General features: G+C 41.7%; 1 protein-coding gene across 3 annotated transcripts in view; it reads right to left on the bottom strand.

The window, feature by feature from the left end:
• The window catches only part of BLOC1S5 (biogenesis of lysosomal organelles complex 1 subunit 5), a 66332-nt gene extending 40207 nt beyond the window's left edge, over window positions 1–26125 (bottom strand). For 2 of the 3 annotated variants that reach the window (XM_015135443.3, XM_015135444.3), the window contains exons 1-2: window positions 13845–13994; window positions 12114–12196 (exon numbers count right to left, since the gene is read on the bottom strand). In XM_015135443.3, coding sequence (XP_014990929.2) covers window positions 12114–12196; window positions 13845–13956 — 195 coding nt within the window. In that variant the 5' untranslated portion in view covers window positions 13957–13994. 3 annotated transcript variants of the gene reach the window in all.
• Between the last annotated feature and the right edge of the window lie 300 nt (window positions 26126–26425).

Here is a 26425-nt window from a genome sequence, read left to right as displayed (position 1 = left end):
TCTTGTATTTTCTGCAGAGACGGGGTTTCATCATGTTGCCCAGGGCCGGTCTCAAACCCCTGAGCTCAAGCAATCCATCCACCTCAGCCTCCCAAAGTGCTGGGATTACAGGTGTGAGCCACTGTGTCCGGCCAATGTATATACTTCTAAGTGTACACAAGCATACCTCACTTTACTACGCTTTGCAGATACTATGTTTTTTAAAAATTGAAGGTTTGTGACAATCCTGTTTCAAGCAAGCCTATTGGTGCCATATTTCCATCAGCACGAGCTCACTTTGTGTCCCTGAGTCACATTTGGGTAATTCTCATAAAATTCACAAGTTTTCATTACTATTACACCTGTTAGGGAGATCTGTGATCAGTGATCTTTGATGTTACTGTTGTCATAGTTTTGGGGTGCCACAAACCACAATCATATAAGACCACGAACTTAATCTATAAATGTTGGGTCTGTTCTCACTGCTCCACTGACCAGCCATTCCCCCATCTCTTTCCCTCTCCTTGGGCCTCCGTATTCCCCATGACACATTGAAATTAGGCCAATTAATAACTCCACAATGGCCTCTAAGTGTTCAAATAAATAAAGAGTCATACATCTCTGACTTTAATCCAAAGCTAGAAATGATTACACTTAGTGAAGAAGGCATGTTGAAAGCCAAGGCAGGATGAACGCGAGGCCTTTCGCACCACATATTTAGCCAAGATGAGAAGGGAAAAGAAACATTTTTTTTTTTTGAGACAGAGTCTCTCTCTGTCACCCAGGCTGGAGTGTAATGGCATGATCTCGGCTCACTGCAACCTCTGCCGCCAAGGTTCAAGCGATTCTCCCACCTCAGCCTCCCAAGTAGCTGAGACTACAGGCAAGCACCACCATGCCTGGCTAATTTTTTTGTATTTTTAGTAGAGACGGGGTTTCGCCATGTTGGCCAGGCTGGTCTTGAACTCCTGACTTCAGGTGATCCGCCTGCCTCGGCTTCTCAAAGTGCTGGGATTACAGGCATGAGCAACTGTGCCCAGTGGAAAAGAAAGATTATTGAAGGAAATTTAAAATATTACTCCATTGGGAGGCCAAGATGGGCAGATTACGAGGTCAAGAGATCGAGACCGTCTTGGCCAACATGGTGAGACCCATCTCTACTAAAAATACAAAAATCACCTGAGTGTGGTAGCGCACTCCTGTAGTCCCAGCTACTCAGGAGGCTGAGGCAAGGGAATCGCTTGTACCCGGGAGGTGGAGGTTGCAGTGAGCCGAGACTGCACCACTGAACTCCAGCCTGGTGACAGAGTGAGACTCCATCTCAAAAAAAAAAAAAAGGTTATTCCAGTGAACACACAAGTAAGAAAGTGAAACAGCCTTATTGCTAATAGGGAGAAAGTTTGAGTGGTCTGGATAGAAGACGAAACCAGCCACAACATTCTCGTAAGCCAAAGCCTAATCCAGAGGAAGACCCTAACTCTGTTCAATTCTATGAAGGTTGAGAGAGGTGAGGAAGCTGCAGAAGGAAGGTTTGAAACCAAGCCAGCAGAGGTTGGTTCATGAGATTTGAGGAAAGACACCATCTCCATAACATACAAGTGCAATGTGAAGCAGCAAGAGCTAATGTAGACTGCAGGATCTAGCTACGATCATTGGTGAAGGTGGCTGCACTAAACAACAGACTTTCAATGTATATGAAACAGCCTGCTACTAGCAGAAAACGCCATCTAGGACTTTCATAGCTAGAGAGAAGTCAATGCCTGGCTTCAGAGCTTCAAAGGACAAGCTAACTCTCTTGTTAGGGGTTAATGCAGCTGGTGACTTGAAGTTGAAGCCAGTGCTCATGTACCATTCCAAAAATCCTAGGGTCCTAAAGAATTATGCTAAATCTACTCTGCCTGTGCTTTATAAAAGGAAGAACAAAGCCTGGATGACAGCACATCTGTTTACAGTATGGTTTACTGAAGCCCACGATTGAAACCTACTGCTCAGAAAAAAAGACTCCTCTCAAAATAGTACTGCTCAATGACAATACACCTGGTTACCCTGGAGGTCTGATGGAGATACACAAGAAGATGAGTGTTGTTTTCATGTCTGCTGATACAACATCCATTCTACAGCCCGTGGATTAAGAAATCACCTTGCCTTTCAAGACTTACTACTTAAGAAACAAATTTCTTAATAGCTGCCAGAGACAGTGATTTCACTGACGGATCTGGGCAAAGTAAATTGAAGATCTTCTGGAAAGGAGTCACCATTCTAGATGCCATTAAGAACATTAATGATTCATGGGAAGAGGTCAAAGTATCAACATTAACAGGAGTTTGGAAGAAGTTGATTCCAACCATCATGGGTGATTTTGAGGAGTTCTGGGCTTCAGCTGAAGCTGTTACAGATGGGGTGGAAAAAGCAAAACAACCAGAATAAGAAGTGGAGCCTGAAGGCCGGGCGCGGTGGATCACGCCTGTAATCCCAGCCCTTTGGGAGGCTGAGGCTGGCAGATCACGAGGTCAGGAGATCGAGATCACCCTGGCTAACACGGTGAAACCCCGTCTCTACTAAAAAACTACAAAAAAATTAGCCGGGCGTGGTGGCAGGCGCCTGTAGTCCCAGCTACTCAGGAGGCTGAGGCAGGACAATGGTGTGAGCCCAGGAGGCGGAGCTTGCAGTAAGCCGAGATTGCGCCACTGCACTCCAGCCTGGGCAACACAGCGAGCCTCCATCTCAAAAAAAAAAAAAAAAAGAAGTGGACCCTGAAGATGTGACTGAATTGCTGCATCTCATAATAAAACTTGAACAGATGAGGAGATGCTTCTTATGGATAAGCAAAGAATGCAGTTTCTTGAGATGGAATCTACTCCTGGTTGGACATCAGGCCAATTAATAACCCTACAATGGCCTCTACAAGTTCAAGTAAAGAAGAGTCACACAACTCTCACTTTAATCAAAAGCTAGAAATGATGACACTTAGAAAGACGTGTTGAAAATGCTGTGAACACTATTGAGATGACAACAAAAGTTTTAGAATATTATATAGACTTAGTTAATACAGCAGCAGCAGGGTTTGAGAAGACTGAAATTTGGAAAAAACTTCGACTGTGGGTAAAACACTACCAAGCAGCATTTTATGCTACAGAGAAATCTTTGTAGAAGGAAGAGTCAGTTCATGTGGGAACTTGATTGTTCTTTTAAGAAATTGCCACAGTCACCCCAACCTTCAGCAACCACCACCACCCTGATCAGTCAGCAGCCATTAACGTCGAAACAAGATTCTCCATTAGCAAAAAGATTATGACTTGCTGAAAGCTCAGATTATTAGCAGCCTTAACAAGAAAGTATTTTTAAATTAAGGTATGTACATTGTTTTTTAGACATGCTACTGTAAACTTAAAAGACTACAGTATAAACATACTTTTCTATTAATTGGTTACCCAAGTAATTTGTTTAACTTGCTTTATTACAATATTCACTTCATTGCAGAGGCTTGTAACCAAACCCACAATATTTCTGAAATATACCAATAATATTGTACATACTTTTTTTTTTTTTTTTTTTTTGAGACGGAGTCTCACGCTGTTGCCCAGGCTGGAGTGCAGTGGCGCGATCTCGGCTCACTGCAAGCTCCACCTCCCAGGTTCCCGCCATTCTCCTGCCTCAGCCTCCTGAGTAGCTGGGACTACAGGCGCCCGCCACCGCGCCCGGCTAATTTTTTGTATTTTTAGTAGAGACGGGGTTTCACTGTGGTCTCGATCTCCTGACCTTGTGATCCGCCCGCCTCGGCCTCCCAAAGTGCTGGGATTACAGGCTTGAGCCACCGCGCCCGGCCTGTACATACTTTTAAATTACCTTTCTTAAACAGAAACGTGATACAGACTTTTCTTATTTCATGAGTCAAATTCATACACACATACATAATATACATATAATATCTTTCTCTGTGTGATCTTTGTTTTCTCTTTTTGGTGCATCGTTTTGTTATTTAGAAAAGTTGGTGTTCTTGTTCTCATGGTTATGTTTATATTAACACAGATCAAAGATCCCTAACTCGAAAATCCAAAATCTGAAATGCTCCAAAATTCAAAACTTTTTGAATGCTAACATGATGCTCAAAGAAAATGCTTATTGGAACATTTTGGATTTTGGAATTTTTGATTAGGGACACCCAACCTATACTTTATATAACTTTGTATATAACACCTTCACTTTTTTGGTGACTGTTTATTGGTTCCCTACTTATTAGCAATATTAATATTAGGTGTTAATCTTCTCTTTTCCCAGTTTTTCCCTCCTTTTTGGGATCCAATTTGAAACAGCATCCTTTTACTTCCAGTTAATATTTACAAGGCAATCGGTAAGGAAATCCTACTTTTCATAGACGCTCACCATTTCCTTCTATTTTCTGATAGTTACACTACATCTTCACTGTCAGAACACAGAGCCACTGGATATTACACTGTCTGCCTTTAACTGTGGTTTAGTCTTAATTCTGAAAGTAAATATATATTGAACGCTTACCCACTGTTGTTAGGTAGAAGTCTCTCTAATCATTTTGGTTAGCTGAAATTCATTCTGTTGTATAACAGATTCCTTAGGAAAGGCTCATTGGAACAATCATCCCAGAGTCCTTGCGTGACCTAATAGTGTGTGGTTTCTGTACCTGGGGGTCAGTTTGGCTGGATATAAAACCCCTGGCTGTTATTCCGTTGTCTTCTGGCATGAGACAGATACATCTGTTAACAACTGCGTTTTCTTGCCCTTATAAAGGACTTAGCCATTTTGTCTGGATGCCCAAAGGACTTTTTTCTATAAAGTCTAATAGATTTATTCTTAACTATCTTAGTGTTGTCTGTTCTGGGTTAATTTTCCCTGAATGTAGTGTGCCCTTCAATATAATTTTAGTAGTATTGTACTTCAAGAAAGTTTTTTTGACTCCTAGTTTTTATATTTATATTTTATATTTGCTCTATTATATTGCTTTGGTCTTCTTTTCTAGTGGCTCATTACCACACATATTTCAATTTTTCATTTCAATTTTCAACTTCACTTAAGGACTCTTCAGTTGTTTATTCACTCGTGTTCCTTTTAGTTTAGTTTTCATTTATGACATGTTTTTAAATTTCTTTTTCCTGAATTCTTTCACCTTACCTTTTATGTTTGCTAATTATTTTACCTGACCATTTCTGAGTTTTTCCTTTTATGAGGTATATTGTTCTTTCCTTGCTTCTACAATTTTCTTATGCTCCCAGAGCTCATCTTAAAATACTAGGTTTGGCTGGGTGGCTCACGCTTGTAATCCCAGCACTTTGGGAAGCCGAGGCGGGTGGATCACCTGAGGTCACGAGTTTGAGACCAGCCTGGCCAACATGGTAAAACCGTGTCTCTATTAAAAAATACAAAAATCAGCCAGGTGTGGTGGCGGGTGCCTGTAATCCCAGCTACTCGGGAGACTGAAGCAGGAGAATCACTGGAACCCGGAAGGTGAAGATTGTAGTGAGCTGAGATCGCACCACTGCATTCCAGCCTGGGAGACGAGTAAGACTGTCTCAAAAAGTATATAAAATAAAATACTAGGTTATAGTTTTATTTTTTGTGTGGTCAAATCTTTCTTATTTCCTTGAGGAATATTATTCTGTTCTTTAGCCTCTAATAAATTGTGTGGGATTTGACTCTTGCTCAACTGTAAGTGAAATTAGTTTTCCACTATTTTTAGAAGGGAGGGGTGGTCACAACAGCCTTTTTAACTTCAGAGTTGTAGAACTCCTTTTTTTGTTTCACAAAGTATTCAGTTTCCTACAGCTTTTCTACAGCGTAAAACATGATTGGGAAACGGTGTTTTGGTTTGGGAGTTCCAGAGCCCCTGACTGCTTCAGCACCGTTAGGCTTTTCCAACAGCCCGCTAGCACCTACTCCTAAGCTGGAGCCTGTGAAGTCCCCTCCCAGTTTCTGCTGCTGTTCTCCAAATGGCCCACTGCTACAGTTTGAACGTATCCCCCAAAACTATGTGCTGGAAATATAACACCCAATGCCACAGTGTTGGGAGGTGGGGTTTGGGCCTAATGAGGGGTGATTAGTTCATGAGGGCTGTGCCCTCATGAATGGGTTAAGGTCATTATCAAAAGAATGGGTTCCTTTATAAGTAGACAAAGTTCAGACCCCTTCTCTTTCTCTCTCAACTTTTCTTACCTTCTGCCTCCCACCATAGGATGACATAGTCAGAAGGCACTCACCAGCTGAAGCCCCTTTGATAACTTCCCAGCCTCCAGAACTATGAGGAAAATACATTTCTCCTCATTATAAATTACTCAGTTTCAGGTATTCTGTTCTAGCATCACATGACAGACTAAAACACCCATCAGGCTTCCCAAATCTATCTGATGGGAATTTTGAGGTTGTCTAGCACTCAACGCTCTCACAAGTCCCTCTGCATTCTTTCCACTCCCTCTGGCAGTTCTTATACCACAGAAGCCTTTTAGCTGTTGGTGACTTGGCCACTGATATCATGGGTACCCTGTCGCCTGGTTTTATTACAGATGTAGATTGGTTTTGCTATGCTAATTGCTCTGTTTTTAGATATATTCAAGGAGAAAAAAAAAAAAAACATAAAACTATGCCACCACCACTGCCACCTTCTCCAGATGGCACTGTAATACGGAAAAATCAAGAGAGTAGGGGAAACGACTTCATTGCTTATGGCGGACTAATTTACATGTACAAGAAAATGATCTCTCAATTCAAAGACAAACAAAACCAAGAACAGAGAGGGGAGCTATGCAGTTCCATTCACAGGACAGATTACTCCGGGGCCTATAAATGGGCTTTGGGGTTCCAGGGTGCTCCTGAAATTGTAGTCAAATTGAAGACATATGTTCTCTATGCATTTTTCTGGGGAAAAAAATTCTTAAAGGAGTCCGTGACCTACTAAGAGAACCACTTATTTAAAGGGTTATTTATTGTAGCAGGCAAACTGGTACTTACAGTAAGTGAATTAGTAGCCATACCTCTCTAACAGCCCATTAATAATTAATTTAAAAGACAAAAAAAGGCCTGGCATGGTGGCTCACACCTGTAGTCCCAGTACTTTGGGAGGCCAAGGCAGTTGGATCACCTGAGGTCAGGAGTTCAAGACCAGCCTGGCCAACATGGTGAAACCCTGTTCTCTACTAAAAAATATACAAAATTAGCTGGATGTGGTGGCATATGCCTGTAATTCCAGCTACTTGGGAGGCTAAGGCAGGAGAATTGCTTGAATCTGGGAGGCACAGGTTACAGTGAGTTGAAATCACACCATCGTACTCCAGCCCGGGCAACATGAATGAAACTCCATCTCAAAAAAAAAAAAAAACTCATGACACTACTACACAAAAAAGACATTAGAAAGTCTCTTCCCTTAAACTCACCATCTGGTATGCGTTTGTTTTTATGCTGATATTTTTAACTGAGGGGTACTGTTCACACTTATCACACAAGGAAGAATATAAACTAACATTTGTTTATTTATATATGTATATTGTTTCTGGCATGAAAATTCTCAGAGCAAAGCTCAGCACTCATAAAGCTTGGTTTCTGATGTAATCTGACAGCATCAGAGAGAAAATGAGAGACTGACATAATTTAAATTTTTCTTTCAGTCACAAGATTTTAAACCATACAGTGTATACATATACTTATCACATGTTATATGGAACAGACACTCTGATAAAATGATGTTTTAACCTGACAGTGTCTCTAGTAATCTAACTAAAAACAAGAAATCAGGAGGTCAAGTGAAATTCTTGTGCTGCCTTTGGAGGAATTTTCTCTTGATCAATTTAACCCACATTGGAATTAATTAAAACAATCCCTCTCAACTCCTGTACTTATTGCACTGTTAAATACTTTTCTTTTTGCCTCTAATTTTAACCAACATTTCCTTTTCTTTTCCTAACCCCTATTTTTCTTTCAGTCCAAACAGCACCTGCTCTATGAAAATTTCCCTGAGCTCTCTTAGAAGTTGTTTCTCCACTTGTTTCCTCTTCTGAGCTCTCAAGTCTTTTGTGCTTATTTTATTATAATAATTACACCACGACAATTCTTTGTTTACATGCCTTTCTTCTTCCTAGATGGTAAACTTCATGGAGGTAGGAATTTTTCCTATTTATTTTTTACATGTCTGGTATGACAGGTATCTCTGCCTCCATTCTCTTCTCTCTCATTATCAACACCTAAATTTCATTTGGAGTGGCAACATGCCTATAACAGAGACTGCTAGCCGGGCGCGGTGGCTCAAGCCTGTAATCCCAGCACTTTGGGAGGCCGAGACGGGCGGATCACGAGGTCAGGAGATCAAGACCATCCTGGCTAACACGGTGAAACCCCGTCTCTACTAAAAATACAAAAAACTAGCCGGGCGAGGTGGCGGCGCCTGTAGTCCCAGCTACTCGGGAGGCTGAGGCGGGAGAATGGCGTGAACCCGGGAGGCGGAGCTTGCAGTGAGCTGAGATCCGGCCACTGCACTCCAGCCCGGGCGACAGAGCGAGACTCCGTCTCAAAAAAAAAAAACAGAGACTGCTAGCTATTTCCTACCTGCCTTCCTTTTTGCTACATGAAATGCACATGTAATGGGTGGAGGTCCAAAAGCCACCTTGTAGGCTGAGCATGGTGGCTCATGCTTATAATCCCAGTACTTTTGGAGACTCGGGTAGGAGGATCAATTGAGCCCAGGAGTCCAAGTCCAGCATGGGCAACATAGTGAGACCCTGTCTCTACGAAAATTAAACAAAACAAAACAAAAAAGGCCGGCCATGGCGTTGTAATCTGGAAGAATCATGAGAGAGCAGGGTAAACTATTTCATTCCTTATGGCAAACTAATTTACATGTACAAGAAAATGGTCTCTCAGTTCAAAGACAAACACAACTGAGAACAGAGAGGTGAGCTATGCAGCTCCATTCAGAGGATAGGTTACTGTGGTCCCAGCTACTTGGGAGGCTGAAGTAAGAAGACTGCTTGAACCCAGGAGGTTGAGGCTGCAGTAGGCCATGATACTGCCACTGCACTCCAGGCTGGGTTACAGAGTGTGACCTTGTCTTAAAACAAAACAAAAAAAAAAGCCAACTTGTAAGCATAAGGACAAAGGCAACATCCCAGGGGGATAGAAGGTAAAACTGGAAGAAAAAGCTGACATCATAGGACCACCATTCCAGCCCTATGCTAACTCTGAACTCTGCATATTGTGATAGAAAATTAAGCACTTGTTAAATCCACTATTTTTCATATATCTGTCACTATCAACTAAACATATTCCGTACTAATATACATAGGTATTCAGTAACTATTCCATAAAGCCTTGCATGAATAAAGTTTGCTAAAAACTAAACAAGGAACTTATACAGGATTACATACTCTCTAAGCATGTCTAAATACTTATTGACTACCATGAGTCTCTGCTCTTTTCTACATGAGAAAGGCCATAACAGTTCCTCCAAGGCTAGAAAGACAGTAGCACAGAGGACAATGCCTTTACCCACTGATACTATGACATGAATACTCACTGGAAGGATTTCACCTGAAAGGTGAGATCCTTATGAATCTCTGTCCATAATGTCCATTGGAATCAAGGGGAAAAGAGTTTGTATAAAGTTAGGAGAAAGACAGTCAACTGTCCTTAAATACTAATGAAAACAAAAAGAGAGCTTAAAGTAGCCTAACGGTACTTCAGTAATTTAAGTAATGCTGCCACCATGTGGCACTTACTCCCTTCTTTTACAAATAAAATTTTATAAAGAAAAAGCTAATTGTTGCCATATACCTTAAGGTTTTTAAACATATAAACAACTTCAGCTTTAAGTGCCAGCCAGTTTTTCTTAAAGTAAACAATATTCAAATGGCACAGAAAAGACGAAACTTCCAGGAGGTACCAGCAGCTCTGCTTCGCCGCTCTTCTCTATCTAACCATGCCGCTTTGGGCAAAGACCACATTTATTCATTATCTGGTATCATTGTTTCGGCCAAGATAGAAAAGAAGTACAAATAATGCAGATGTATATTCAAACCTAAAGCCTCTGAAACACGTTGAGCTTTTTCCCTCTAATCTGAGAGGAGAGTATAACAGACAGAAAAGGCATTTGAGCCTGAGGTTCTACGCTACACTAAACCCTCAGGAAGACCAATGAGGGAGGGAAGACCAATTGCTCTTGTGTTGGTCACTGTGTGAAAAGACTGGATCAAGCACTTTTCAAAAAAAGCAACTCAAACTTAGCTGATAAAATGTTCTTGAGCCCTTCAGAGATCATTCTTCAAAAATAAAGACCATTCTTCAAAGCACTGTAAGAATGAAGGGTGGGACTATGTCTGTCTTATTCACTGGTAAATCACTACTTCCTGATATTATGCCTCACATAAAATAAGTGCTCGACACATTTTGTTTGACTTTATATAATCAGCTGTTACTATAAGCTGTTTTGACCTGTTAAATTTGTAGTAATTTATTACATAGACTTAGAAAATGAATACAGTGCTATATAGAGAAGTAAATTAGGGTGACATGATAGAGTGTACTGATGACGGCCTTGGACTAAAGGGCTGGAGGTGATATTTAACCTGCAATCTAAACCAAAAATAATGAGTCCTGCGAAAAATGAGAAGTAGCAGCATCTTAGGAAGATGGAATTGCTGATGCTTAACAATAGTGATGTGTTAATGAAAAAGAAAGGAAGAATTGTGGCTGAAACACAAGGAGTGAAGAGTTGTATACAATAAAGTCGGAAAGACAAGGAGAGGTCAGAGATCATCTAGGATTTTTAAGAACAGCCAAGATTTGTAGGCAGCACGGTAAAGGAATAGTCTCTGGATAATTTCCTGTGTCTCCCACATCATTCTTATTCATAATAATAATAAATAATGATGACAAATAAATAAATATCAAAAAGATAAAAAAGACTTAATTTTTTTTAATGATGACGATATGGTATAATCAGATTGTGGGAACTTACTGCTTAATGAACAATGAACCAATTATGTACATTAATTAACATATTAACTAAACCAATTATACACATTAACATACATGTTACTTAACGTGTATAATTAACTTGGTTATGTACCTAGTTAATTCCTAGGTACCAGACAATATTCTAAAATGCACATATCCTGTAAAGTATTACACAGTTTTTGAGTCACAGCATCTTTTGCACCCAGAAATGGTTATCTAATGCAACAGCTCTGGCCCTCTAGGTAGAGTGCTCTGTACCAACTGGGTTTATTAAAAGGTTCTCTCCTTTTGGCATGTTTGCACATCCTGATTGGTCAGTCTCAAAAAAACTGAAACTTACACAGAATTACAAAATTGTTTGTGTAACACCTTTTACCATCCCAACGGTAGTTTGAGAAGTTACCACTTACAGCACAATAAACCAATTATACATGTACAAAGCTACAGTAATATGAAACAAGATGGCATGTTCGTGCATCACTGTCACTGAAACATAGTATGTAAGGTAGAGTGGCAGGTGGTTAAGCTAGAAAAGCAGGAGCCAGGTCACAGAACAATACTTGGACTTTATCCTGAAGACAGAAATATTATCAAAGGTTTTAAAAAGTGAAATAATGTTAGATTCCCCTGGCAGCAGGGTGAAAACTAATTTGACTTGATTGATAAAGCAGGCAAACCTGTCAGAAAGAATGGACATTTATGAGGTAAACACCTAGGTAACGTCTAAAAGATGTGGTCACTGAATGTGGAACCTATAAGAAAGGAAATAGCCAAGGATAATTCTCAAGTTTTAATTTCACTGCTTGAATGATTGGTGATGTCTCAATTGAGGAAAAAAAATACAGAAAATGAGTCTGGAAAACTCAGACCCATCAATCTCTAAAATCCCTTTTTTTCCACTGTATCTCATTTTATAGATTTAAAAATCCTGAGATCGACAGATATTAAATGCCCCAGAGTAGGCACCAGAACTTATGTCTCCTGCTGTTTAGTATGGAATTTATCCCATTAAAAACAACAATTTTTACCTCTTCATCATTTTTACTTCGTATATTTTATGAACACATGAACTAAAATCAGATTTTAAAACTGGGGAATTTCTCTTCTGTATAATAACACACTAACAATTAGGGAAGTACTTTTATAAAATAAGTTTAAATACTCACTTCAAATTCTTTTACAAAATAACGAGTTTCACCTTGAATAACTGGTCTGTGATCCAAAAGCCTTGAATGAATTTCTCCAAGATCTGTAAAGATAAAATGAAATTCAGGGTTAATCCATGCTAAATGGCATCATCTCTAGCTTGTTTTACTCTCTGTCTTCCCCACCAAGAGATGAAGGTTAAAATCCAGTTTAGACTACGGACTAAGAGGAAATCTCATCCACTGCCAGTGGATGCGTGCACTGATGCAACTGCTTTTGAGAACAATCTTTCAGTATCTAATAAAGTTGAAGACATGTATACCTAGCATTTTCATGCCTAGGTATGTAGCCTAGAAAACTCTTGCACAAATTAATAAGGCCATTTATACATATTACAGCATAGGTGTAATATCAAAAGAAAAAACGGGAAACACCTTAACCATACTCATATAATGGAATTCTATGAATCACCAAATAAAAATAAATACATCAGTTACACTTATCAACATAAATATAATAAAATATATAATACGTATTTTATAATAAATATAATAAAAAGCAAGTTTCAGGAGGATTAAAGCCACTTACATAAACCTTTAAAAATATTCAAAATATTTCCTTTTGGGATAGAGATAGAAGCCACAAAACTATAAAGAAATGCGCAAGAATAATAAACATCAAATTCTGAATGGTGGCTACCTTGAGAAGGGGGAGGGGAATGAGTGCAATTAGAGCAAGACACAGTGGGGCTTTTAGTAATTTATTTATCACGGTGGATGGTGAATGTTCACTGTAAGTCTCTTTTTCATAAGTCTGAAAAAGTCATTAAGAAGGTCTGAATTTAAGTCTTTTGGTGACTCAATTTATTATTCTTCTTAGTTACAGCTATGCAGTTTAAAATGCAAATCTCAAAATTCCTTGAGAAATTAAAGTAAGAAGATGTGGTATTCATGTTCATTCACTGGCAATGTTCCCCAAATTTTTCATTTTTGCAGACATACGATGGGCAGATTTCAATTCTCTATTTTAATGAATTTTATTAGGACATATCTTCTTAAGCAGGTCAAGTAGAAAAAATACGAATACAAGCACTGTATATAAGCACCGTATATATCTGGTACATATAAAGAACTACAATTCAACTGTCAAAGACTTTCCCGCAGGGAACAGCGTTGTGAGCTTTAGGAGTCAAACCTAATGCAGGTTCTGTGAGAATCTAGGTTGTAACCTTCTCCCAGCTCAAAGCACACAGGACACACGGACATTTCTGAAGATGAATGGTTCTTTACGGTGCTATAGGGCGCTTTCGTAAGTGTATCTCACTTACTCCTCGCACGACCAGGAACAGATCGGGGAGGAGAGTGGGTAAAGCCAATGACCCGAAGTCACTCAACTCCTAAGCGACTGCCCCCGCCTCCCAAGTCCAACGCCCTTTTCACTATACGTCGGTCACGAGGCTGCCCAAAGGCTCTGCGCCCCGGGGTCCTGAGCTTGCGGAATGGACAGGGGCGGGCCTGATGGTTCAGGCTGCGGCAGAGAAAAGCGGGGAAACACGAGGAGTTGGGCTGGTTGGTTGCAGTGGGACGCATTTGGAGCGGGGAAAAAGAAGGGAACCAACCACGACGCCCCCACCCGCACAAACGCACGCGCGCCAGCCCGGGAGCCGGGGGTCGGCCCGGGTCAGAGGGCGCCGCCTGGGAGGTGAGGCTGTGCTAGGAACCACCAGGGACTATAGCCCTGACACTCCGTACCCTTGATAATGAGGTGCGCTGAGCCTGCAGTCCCCAGGGAGTCCCTCTTCTTGCTGCCACCGCCCGGGGCGGCCTCACAACCCACAGGGGTCTCTGTCCCTCCGCCACTCATCCCGACCAGTTCCGCCCACCCGCGGCCGCGCTGCGCCTGCGCAAACCTGGCCGCCCTCTTTCAAGGCGCGCTCGGGGTTTTTTTTTGCGTCATCACAGGGCGCCGGAGAAATTTAATCTATTCAGCGGGCGGTGCCGGAAAGGCGTCTGCCGTGTAGTCAGGGTGTTAACTGGCAGAAGCTCTTGCCGCCATGCTGGATCAGGGCGGATGCTGCTGGAATAGGAAGGTGCTTGAACGTTGGAGCTAAACTCAGAGCCCTGGTTATTTGGCTTAAGGCTGATGCATTCCAATGCAGTTGCCACCTATATCTGCTGAGAATACATTCCAAGACCCCCAGTAGATTCCTGAAACTTCATATAGTACTGAACCATGTATATACTATGTTTTTTCCTGTATATACATATGATAAAGTTTAATTTATAAATTAGGCACAGTAAGAGATGAACAATTAGAACAATTTAATGAAAGTTATGTGAATGTAGTCTCTCTCTCTCAAAATATCTTATTGTACTGTCCTGCAGGTAATGAAACCGCAGAAAGTGAAACCTCAGATAAGGAGGGACTTCTGTATAGCAAAGTCAATCAGTTGGGGGCTGTTTCTCTACTATGCCATGAGTGTGGCAGACTATTCCTGCCTTTCTTTTTAGACATTAAACTGTTTCCTAGAATGCTTTTCTTGCTCCCTCTGCCTATTCAAGTCAGTAAACTTATGCTGTATAATAAAGAATTTGACTGGACTTTGACTCTGGTTCCTGGGAGGTACCCTCAATCCTTGGAATTTCCCAGGTGATAGAATTGTCTTTGTTATTCATGCCGGGCCTCTGGGAATGCACCTGAGTTTATGCTAATGAGGTGACTCATGGAGGGCCCAAGATGATTTCAGAATGGAGGTTGGCCACGCCAGAAGGGCCGGCCAACCATGAGGGCTTAGGCTTTGAGCCACATAAACAGGCCCACCTCTGGGGAGCCGATGGGGGCTGGAGACTGAGTTCAGCCATGTGGCCAATGATTTAATCAACTATGCCTACATGATGGAACCCCAATGAGTACTCTGGACATGGAAGCTCAGGTGAGCTTACTGGTTGGTAATCATTCATCAAAGTGCCAGGAGGGTGAAGCGTTCCTGAGGACACGTAAGCTTCTATTTGGGAAATCTCCCATATCTCGCCCTATGCATCTCTTCATTTGACTGGTCCTGATATGTGTCATTTATAATAAAACTGTAATAGTAAGGAGAGCACTTTCTTGAGTTCTATGAGTCATTCTGTGAAACCTGAGGGAGTAAAGTGAATAGCAATGAAACATCATGTGTAGAGAGAAGCTGCATGGGTGAGAACTGAGGCACCCTAGCAGACAGTGCTCGGGCCCTGGGCATATGACAGAGACAGCTGGTCAGAAATGCAGGTGGCCTGGGAACCCTAGAGCTTGTGGCAGGTGTCTGAAGGGGAGTCTTGAGGAGGAACATGCTTTGATCTCTGAAGTCTGTGCTAACTTTGGATAGCACTGCGGTTTAACAAACACTTACATGGCACTTGCTACATGCCAGGTAATACTGTAAGTGGTCTACAAATTTGCATTCGTTTAATCCTCATGGCTGGCCTTTGAAGTCATTATTATTATTGTCCTCATTTTACAGATGAGGAGGCTGAGGCACAGAGAGGTTAAATGACTGCCTGACTTGTATGTGGCAGAAACAACTGACTCTGTGTATGTGTTTAAGTATAGGTGGTGGGTGAAGAGAGAATGGGGAAGGGAGATTTGGAGAGAAGGAAGAGAGAAGCCATATTAACTTTAACAGGCCACATGGGCTTTTCATTTTATCATTCAAAACATTTAACAAATACTTTATTGAGCAGCTGCTATGTGCCCAGCACAGTGCTAGGAACTAAGATATAGTGGTGAACAAGACTGATGCAGCCTTTTCCCTTCCTCATGGAGCCTACAGGGGCGCCAACACTGAATAAGTACACAATTACTTTTCTGCAAGTCTGTTGCTTGTAGCCTGTGAATATGTGTTCTAGCCATTTGATTATACACTATTGAGTTGTATTGTTCTCTGCGATGGTGAGGTCCAGCATATGCCTCTGTTCTCTCTCTGCTTTTACAGAAATCTTTACACTGCAGCTCAGACAGCTAGGAGACTGAGAAGCAACACTGGCAGTGCCATTTCACCTGGCACATTCAGCTGCTATGAGTGTGTCCTTGGGCTTTAAACCATGAAATCTCAAGTTTTGGGACTCTTATCCTCTCCCTGAAGGTCTTGTATTATCTCTTATTGTCTCTGGATTGACGAGACTTTTCTTGGATTTTTTAATGAAATTTGTGTTGAGATATTTGTAGATTCTCATGCAGTTGTAAGAAATAATAGAGTTTCCTTTTACACTTTGCCTAGTTTCCCCCAGTGGTAACATTTTGCAAATGCTAATATTACAACCAGGATATTGACATTGATACAATCCACCAATGTGATTCAGATTTCACCAATTTTCCTTGTATTCATTGTGCGTGTATATGTTTAAGTTTATGCAATTTTATTATGTGTAGGTTGATGCATCTATCATTACAGTCAACATACTGACCAGTTCCAGTGCCGTAAAGATCCCGTTAAGGTTCCTGTTTATAACCACAGTTACCTTTCTCCCTGTCCCCACCCTGACTTCTGGTAACCTATCATCTGTCCTCTATTTCTAAAAATTTTTTCACCTCAAAAATATTATAGAAATGAAATAATACATTAAGTACCTTTACATTTTTAAGAATAGCTGTACTCACATCATAACCTCTATACAAGATTGGAGAATCGATATCATATACAAATATAACCATGGGATTATAAAGGGATTTTTCCAATTACTCTACTTTTTGAGAGTCAAGACATCTAAATCATGGAGATATTGTCAATTTAGTAGAAGTAAAGTTCTGACTTTGGGGATAATTATTTGCTGTAATCCCATATTGAATCTTGTGAAAATTAAAAAATAAATGAGTAATTACATGTATACAATGAATAAAATTATAATTTATTCCTTAGTATAAGCCCATCAAGGGGAACCATAATCGGCACAGGGTGGGAGATGGAGGGACTCCTAAGTTTATTTTGTGTTCTATCAAATCCACTCCACGAGATTTCCTCTGCAACATCTATTGACATTATTTCTTATCTTCATTTGTCTAACCTAATTTAGAAATGGGTTAAAAAATAAAAAATAATGCAAAAACTGATTAAGGCAAAGGAGGAGAAAAGAGTAGGTGGTCTTGCTGTTCGCGGTGGCTTATGCCTGTAATCCCAGCACTTTGGGAGGCTGAGGCAGGCGGATCACCTGAAGTAGGGAGTTCAAGACCAGTCTGACCAACATGGAGAAACTCTGTCTCTACTAAAAATACAAAATTAGCTGGGCATGGTGGCACATGCCTGTAATCCCAACTACTCGGGAGGCTGAGGCAGGAGAATCTTTTGAACCTGGGAGGTGGAGGTTGCGGTGAGATGAGATTGCACCATTAATTTCCAGCCTGGGCAACAGGAGCAAAACTCTGTCTCAAAACAAAAACAACAACAACGAAAAAGAGCAGGTGGTCTTTTTGGGTGAGGTACTAAATATTACTGTGTAGCAATCTCATAAAGTTTTGGAAATGCGGCCGGGTGCGGTGGCTCACACCTGTAATCCCAGCAGTTTGGGAGGCTGAGGCGGGTGGATCACCTGAGGTCAGGAGTTCAAGACCAGCCTGACCAACATGGTGAAACCCCTCTCTACTAAAAATGCAAAAAAACTTTAGTATTAGCACCGTGTGTGGTGGCAAACACCTGTAATCCCAGCTCTTCGGGAGGCTGAGGCAGGAGAATCGCTCAAACCTGGGAGGCAGAGGTTGCAGTGAGCTGAGATTGCACCACTGCAGCGCAGCCTGGGCAACAGAGCAAGACTCTGTCTCAAAAAAAAAAAAAAAGTTTTGGAAATGCTTAGGGCACACTGGGCATGAAAGCCAGTTTACTGTGAGGTAACATGCTTTGTATTAGCATTAGCGGTCTTTTAGGCTGAAGCAACTTTATAATCCAGTACTGAATCTTCCTGTACCAACTGCTGCTAGTAGTTCCCCCAGAGAAGCTTCTGGTGTAGCTCCACCATTCGGAGAACATTCAGGGCTTACTGCAAGAGCTACTAGAAAGTAACTGCTCCGGTGACAGAGCCAACCCACTGGAACACAGAATGCATTCCCTCCACCACCCTGGGCACACCTTCATTAAACTGGACTCAGCTGTGCAAAAAGACAAAAGCATGAGTTGTTGTGTACATGCAGCTAGCTCTGTGTATGCCTGTCACCTAAGCTTTGGACAGGTGTAGTGCAGTGGTTTGCATGGTATGGTCATCACAGCAGCAGTATTAGAGTCCTCCTGAATCAGCTACTCAAATTGGATCCCAGAAATCTGTGCTTTGAGAAGCCCCAGGTGATTCCCATGCATGCTAAGGTCTGAGAACCAGTGCTTTATTGCAGTGTCTATTTCCTGTTCCCTCAGCATCTGATAATGAGAGTCAATGATAGAGTTCTTTTATCCAAGTGACAGTGCTCAAGTCAAATGGTGAAAGCGGTCAGGAACTGGAAACCTCATGAGGTCAGTCTGAGAGTTGAAAACTTCTAAGGGTTTTTAAGACAAGGTATGTGTGTTGCAGAAGGTCAGGAAAAATGGGGATGGGGAGAAGGAGAACTTACATTACATGAACAGACTAGTTCATAGACTGCACCAAAGCAGCTTTGGAATTTGTAATCAGGTGGCTGGAAGTTTCTCATCTTGCTCAAAGCAAGCCTGCGGCCTTATTGTTTAGAGCTACGTATGCCTTGCCAAATTGGTCATATGGCTACTGTATTTCAAGCTTAACTTGGATAGACAGGCCTGCCAGGCACAAATTTCTCAAGCTGATGATATTGGGGAGAACAAAAATTATCCACTGCAAGACTCCGAGGACAGATGACACCCAGCAGGAATGGCAAGCCAAATCTGCAGGAGCCATAATACTATTGGCTAGCCCTAGGGACCTGGCCTCTTTGAAGTGGAAGAGACAGTACGAATGAGCCATCAAATTAACTCACTGGGCTGAAAAAGATGCAATGCTTTCATTACCCCCAAAGAAACAAAAGTTTAAAACATTAAAACATTCCTAAAGGAATCATGATAATGGAAGCAGAAATCCTTGAGATAACAGCAAAAATGGCCAGCATCTCAAATTCTCCTGCCTTCCTGCCTACCTTCTTTTGGCCTCCCTTCCTTAAGTGAAAGATGAGTTTTGCTAGATTAGGTAGCAGTTGGAATTAGTTTTATTTGCTAGCAGTATTGGGAATAAAGGCAAAGCCTGCAGGAATGTGGGCGCCAGCAACAAGTAATCATTATTGCAAAATCAAATTCTCCATCTCATCTCTGATATGCCTGTATGTAACCCTAGAGCTGGGCTTCACAGTGTTATAAATCCAGCATACAAGCCACAGAGCAGTGGGATGTGGAGCCCCTTGTGTATCTAAAAGCTCTGCCCAGCAAGAGAGATATATGACGGTAACTTTCTCCCCATTGCTTTTGCAATAAAATTCACCCAGTGCTCCAGGAAGAGTTAGGAATGTAATTCAGCTTCAATAAATCAAGACTAAAATTAAGATGGCCAGATATGTAGCAGCCTGCTCAGGTGTATGGAGAATTTGAAACTACCCTGGTAATGGGTAGTAGCAGATTATCTAATTATAGAGAGAAAGAAGAAATATTGCTCTCTGGGGTAAAAAGCTAAATGCTCTAATCCATTAAACTACCACCTCCCTGCCAAAGCTAGATTAATATTTAAGTTCATGTAACATCTGACTTTTTTTTAAAAGGAATTAAGTCAAATGTTAGAAAAAAATGTAAATGAAAAAGCTATAGTTCACAATAATTCTAATTTGACCACTTGTCAAATAGTGTATTTTATCTTTGGGTGTGATGTGCATGTACCTGATTATAATGGAGTTCTATTCCATCCTAACAATATATCTGCTTAAATTTTTATCAACATGTCTTGAAGCTATTCTGGACGGACTTTCAGCGAGTCTCTCATGAATGACTTTTTTTTTTTTTTGAGACGGAGTTTTGCTCTTGTTGCCCAGGCAGGAGTGTAATGGCACGATCTGATCTCGGCTCACTGCAACCTCTGCCTCCCTGGTTCAAGCGATTCTCCTGCCTCAGCCTCCCGAATAGCTGGGATTACACACATGCGCCACCACATCCGGCTAATTTTGTATGTTTAGTAGAGACAAGCTTTCTTCATGTTGATCAGGCTGGTTGCGAACTCCCGACCTCAGGTGATCCGCCCACTTCGGCCTCCTAAAGTGCTGGGATTACAGGCGTGAACCACCGCGTCTGGCCATGAATTACATTTTTAAGGGGGCACTGACGGTATGACGCACTGGCAGTGGGTGATGGTTCACATTCATTCCACTCCTCCTTTCCTGCCTTCTTCATCCCTGTGGGAGATCTAATGTGCTTATTACTGACTGTGGTTAACCGTGGGTTCAGGTATAATTGGGTGGGGTCAATGGAAGATCAACGTGTAACTGGGAGTAAACATGAGAATTCCTATATATCTGCTAAAAACCTTAGTGAATAATCTTATTGCTGAACTGGGGGTGGGAGATGGGGTGTTTAACTGGGAAGTCAGGTCATGGATGGATGATTATGTCATTCTTGGAGCTATGTCACCTTTTCTACCATATTGTGATAGTCATCGCTTGGGAAGAGACTCGCAACCACAAAACTACACAAAACACTTCAAGATCTCTTGGATACTTGGGTATAACCGTGGCTGTGGTTGTTTGACATTGTTCCCATTCTAGAATTCCTATTTGTTTTAAAACTCGTTTTTATTCTAATTAATGAAAAAGTTAACGGATGTTTGGCTGAAGAGTGATTCTTCCCTACTTGGAATTTTTGGTCTGTTCTTGAAAGTTACACATGGAATAGGGACATATATCTAATCAGGGCAGTTGAATCAAATCCAGTGAACCTGGTAACAGATGGTCTTCCAACCCTGAAATCATACAGTTCCCATTTCAGCCATGGTCTAACCAAGGTGGTGGTTAGCATGTGGGTTAGTCTCTGCCTCCTCTCTAGCTCCTAAATTAACATGAGATCATATTACTGTTGTAAAATTCCCACACAGAGCTCAGAACATATTAAATACTCAGTAAATGATATCTAATTATTTACTTTCAAACAATGCTGAGTGGCTGGCAGCCTCCCAAAGAGTGCTCTATACACCCTGTTTCAGGAATATATTCACAGACCATTGGACTGTAAACTTTATGAGAGCAGGGATGTGACTGTGTTATCTGCAGGGCCTAGCAGAGTGTCTGTTACACAGTATGGCCTAAATAATATTTGGGTTATCATTGGTCAGTGCTGTAGGCTTCTCGGAATTACAGAAAGAAAATCCTTGGAAAGGGGCTTTCACTTTTCTGAAGGAAGATCATTCACAAAGATAACTGCACTGTATCTTAGACAGGTCTCATCAATCTTTGTTTTTAAGAGACAGGGTCTCACTCTGTTGCCCAGGCTGGGATCCAGTGGCACAATCATAGCTCACCGTAATCTCAAATCCTGGGCTCAAGTGATCCTCTTGCTTCAGCCTCCCAAAGCACTGGGATTACAGGTGTGAGCCACCACACCTGGCTCACTGGTCTATTAGAAACAAAATAAGAAAGACAGCATGGTCCTTTTTTTTCAACAGCTTGAAAAATGTAAGAATCAGACTTTTTTATTCTTTTATTTTTTGAGACAGAGTCTCACTCTTTCACCAGGGCTGGAGTGCAGTGGCACAATCTTGGCTCACTGCAACGTCCGCCTCCTGCGTTCAAGTAATTCTCCTGCCTCAGCCTCCCAAGTAGCTGGGATTACAGGTGCCTGCCACTACACCCAGCTAATTTTTTGTATTTTTAGTAGAGATGGGGTTTCACCATGTTGGCCAGGCTGGTCTTGAACACCTGATCTCGCGATTTGCCTGCGTCGTCCTCCCAAAGTGCTGGGATTACAGGCATGAGAGACTTTTTAAACTGGTAAGTAATGTAAATTCGTGTTTTATCAAAATCTCAAGATGCTCTGCCACCATTTTTATCTCAGATAGGCTCACATGTTGAGCAGGTTGGTACTTCAGGGATGATTGGCAGGTGGGAAAAGTCTTAATAATTTGGCTTTATGATTTTACAATCTTCCATAGCAGTTTGTCCTTTACTCATAACTTTCTACATATTAGGCACAGTGCTGGGTAATTTTTATACATTCTCACTGCAAATTAAATGAGATCAGTTATCTTTACCCCCATTTCATATGAGAAATTCCATGTGCAGTAACTCGAGTGAGGTCTCATAGTTAACACATGGTGAGGCTGGTGTGCTCGACTCCACTGCTTCCCCACCCCCAAATTCTTTCATGCTGTAATTCACATATGACAACATTCACCATTTAAAGTGTACAAGTTAGAGGTTTTCCATATATTCCCAGAGTGGTGCAACCATTTCATTTATTCTTAAAATTATGCACCCGTTTATTTTATCTAATACTTAGGGCAGCTTTTTCTAGGTCGGCAGAAACTGATTCCACAAGTTAATTAAGCGGCATTTTATGGCACCCCCTGTAAAGCAGTTTACGGTGAAGTTTGAGCAGACATTTGTGTCTGAATCTCAGTCCCTTGACTATTGGTTGGATGATGTTGGGTTAGTTCCCCACCTCTGTGTGCCTCAGCTTCCTTATCAGCAAAAGGGGACAAAAAAGGAGTGAATTCACTTAAAGCACTTAGAATAGTGCCTGATATTCACTGAATGCTCAATAAATGTTAGCTATTATTGTCGTTATAACAGATATTTTTAAAAAGCATTAACAGATCTTCATAACTCTGCATACTACAGAATCCTAAAATTAGCTCTGAATCATGAAAATTAAACTGTCAGTGCAATGTGGTCAGTGGAAATTGTATTATATCTCAATTCTTTGCAAACTGATGATCCATGTGATGTCAGCAATTTATTAACAAAAGATCTTACACAATTGATCATTTGGCACTCAGAAGGCATTTTCCCATTTAAGCGTTACTCACTGTGACAGAGGTAGCTGGTTGCCCATGTAGTATCCCTTTTCCTTCTTTTCTCATTGACAGAGCAGAGCTTTATTCTGGGTGCCCTTCGACTACACATCTGGCCTCCTCCCAGCTGGAGTGGCCAAAATTGTAAATCAATACAGCTGAATAGGGCTTCCAGGAAAGGCCGTCCAGGGGAATTGAGAAGGCTGGGAGAGAAGCCTTTTGCTGTCCCCGTCTTGCTCTTTGTTTGGGTGTTAATCAGATTTGATGTCTGGAGCTCTGACATTAATATTGGACCATACGTTGAACTTTAGAATGGAAACCACTCGTTCAGCATGGAGCAGCAGAGACTGGAGCTGGATGCTCACACCAAAGGTGGACTATTTCCTAACTTCTTTTACATGAGAGAAAAACAATCCACCTTGATGTTATTGGGTCTTTCTGCAATATACAGCTGTACCGGTAACATATACATGTAATTTACACTTATACTTTTCTCAGTCAGCTCAAAAGGAACTTAAAAGAACAGTACATTCTTTTAACAGATTGAGCACCGACTGTGGTGTGCCAGTGATTGTTCTGAGGGCTGGATAAGCAAGGGAAAATATAGTCTCTGCTCTCAAGAAATTACCAAGCCTGGCAGAAGAAACAGATAATCAAAAACAGTACAATGATGCCAGTGCCAGAATCAGGGGCTAAGGGCGGGACAGATTTGCCTTCCATGAGGACATTGACAAAGTAGAATACTGAAGAGGTCATCAGGTGAGAAGACAAGGGCATTTCAGGCAAGTGCCCGACAGAAATGACCCAAGAAGCACAGTAGAAATTCTACAAGGAAATGAATTGTTTTGATCTGGATGCTGAGAAGATGATCTAACCCTTGGCTGCAGAAGCCAGGTCTTTATCTTTCGACCATCCCTTCATCCTCCAAGATCTAAGTTAGTTGCGAGAAGTCCTGGGACTTGGTGGTACCAAGTAATACCTGTTCCATCAATGTTTTGCACAATAAAGAATTGCCTAGCCGACTGAGGGATTCAGAGGAATTTAAGACACAGGAAGAAGTGGGAAGAGGGGTCGCCTGACAAAGAGGTGGTCTCCCTCTCTGTCCTCCCGCCCTTTCCTCAGTGCTGACCTAAAATGAAGGAAAAGAGTGAAATACTTGGGATGAGAATGCTTGGTGGCCTATTTCCTGTTGCCTCTATCTGTCCTGCTTCAATCCTCCTGCTGACTGGGAGGAGAAGACAGAAGTGTTGGGGCTAGGTGTAATTTGCAGCAGTGAACCATAACGTGGCGTGCTTATAGCAGACCCAGTGGTTAGCGCGAAAGGTACACAGACCGGGCCTGCTCCTGTAAGACACATAACAACTCCCGCAATTAATGTGAACCTTGTAGTCTCCGAACATACACGAATACAAATTTACAGTTTTTAATTTAAAGATCATGTCATAAAACTAAAAATACTCCTGAGGGCAACGAGTTGTGAAATACATCATGTAAAAACTGTCTTGATCTGTTATACAGGAAGATGTGAAAGACAGTGTGGGTTCCTTTCTAGAGCACCACAATAAAGTGAGTATGACAACAAAGTGAGTTGCACAACTTTTTCAGCTCCCTAGTCCATAGAAAAGTTACGTATATACTATACTGGAGTGTATTCAGTGTGCCACAGTATCATGTCTAAACCACAATGTATACACCTTAACTAAAAAATATTTTGTTGCTAAAAACAGCATTAATGATCACCTGGGCCTTTAGGAAGTCAATCTTCTTGCTGGTGGAGGGTTTTGCCTCCATGTAAATGGCTCCTCATTGATCAGGGTGGTGGTTGCTGGAGGTTGGGGTGGCTGTGTCAATCTCTTAAGACAACAATAAAGTTTACCACATTAATCGACTCTTCCTTTCAAAAAACATTTCTCTGTAGCATGCAATGCTATTTGATGGCATTTCAACCAAAGTAGAACTTCTTTCAAAATTGAAGTCAGTTCTCTCAAACCCTGCAGCTGCTTTGTCAACTAAGCCTATGTAATAGAATAAATCATTTGTTCTCATCTCTAGTGTTCACAGCATCATCACTAGGAATAAAGTCCACCTCAAGAAACCACTTTCTGTATTCACCCGTAAAAAGCAACTCCTCACTAGGTGCGGTGGCTCACGCCTGTAATCCCAGCACTTTGGGAGGCCGAGGCCGGCGGATCACAAGGTCAGATTGAGACCATCCTGGCTAACGCAGTGAAACCCCCTCTCTACTAAAAATACAAAAATAATTAGCTGGGCGTGGTGGTGGGGGCCTATAGTCCCAGCTACTGGGGAGGCTGAGGCAGGAGAATGGCGTGAACCCGGGAGGCAGAGCTTGCAGTGAGCCGAGATTGCACCACTGTACTCCAGCCTGGGTGACAGAGCAAGACTCAGTCTCAAAAAAAAAAAAAAAAAAAAGTAACTCATGTGTTCAAGTTTTACCAAGAGACTGTGGCAATTCAGTACCATCTTCAGGCTCTACTTCTAATGCTAGTTGTCTTGTTATTTCCACCACATCTGTAGTTGCTTCCTCCACCGAAGTCTTGAACCCCCTAAGTCATCATTTAGAGTTGAAACCAACTTCTTCCAAACTGTTGTTATATTTTGACTTCTTCCCGTGAATCTCACAAATGTTCCTAATGGCATCTAGAATGCTGAATCCTTTCCAGAAGGTTTTCAATTTACTTTGCCCTCTCCATCAGAGGAATCACTATCTATGGCAGATATAGCCTTACAGAAATGCATTTTTTTTTTGAGACGAGTCTTGCTGTCGCCCAGGCTGGAGGGCAGTGGCTCAATCTCGGCTCACTGCAAGCACCGCCTCCTGGGTTCATGCCATTCTCCTGCCTCAGTCTCCCGAGTAGCCCACCACGCCCGGCTAATTTTTTGTACTTTTAGTAGAGACAGGGTTTCACCGTGTTAGCCAGGATGGTCTCGATCTCCTGAGGTTGTGATCTGCCCACCTCGGCCTCCCAAAGTGCTGGGATTACAGGTGTGAGCCACCACGCCTGGCCTACAAAATGTATTTCTTATTAAGAAATGAATTTTTATTTATTCCGTTCACCTCTGCATCTCAAAGTGCTGGGATTATAGGCATGAGCCACCTCATCCAGCTAGCACTTTCAATTTCCTTAAAACTTTTCCTTTGCACTCCCAAGTTGGCTGTTTGGTCCAAGAGGCCTAGCTTTCAGCCTGTTTTGGTTTTGACATGCATTCCTCAAGAAGCTTAATCATTTCTAGAGAGAGAGACGTGCAACTCTTTCTTTCACCTGAGCACTTAGGGGCTACTATAAGTTTACTAAGTGGCCTAATTTGAATACTCTTGTGTCTCGAGGAAGAGGGAAGCCCGAGGAAAAGGAAAGAAATGGGGAACA

This window comes from Macaca mulatta, chromosome 4, assembly GCF_049350105.2.
Source record: "Macaca mulatta isolate MMU2019108-1 chromosome 4, T2T-MMU8v2.0, whole genome shotgun sequence".
NCBI classification, from domain to species: domain Eukaryota; kingdom Metazoa; phylum Chordata; class Mammalia; order Primates; family Cercopithecidae; genus Macaca; species Macaca mulatta.
The sequence above is the reverse complement of the archived record's forward strand: the minus strand, read 5'-3'. Positions and strand labels throughout refer to the sequence as shown.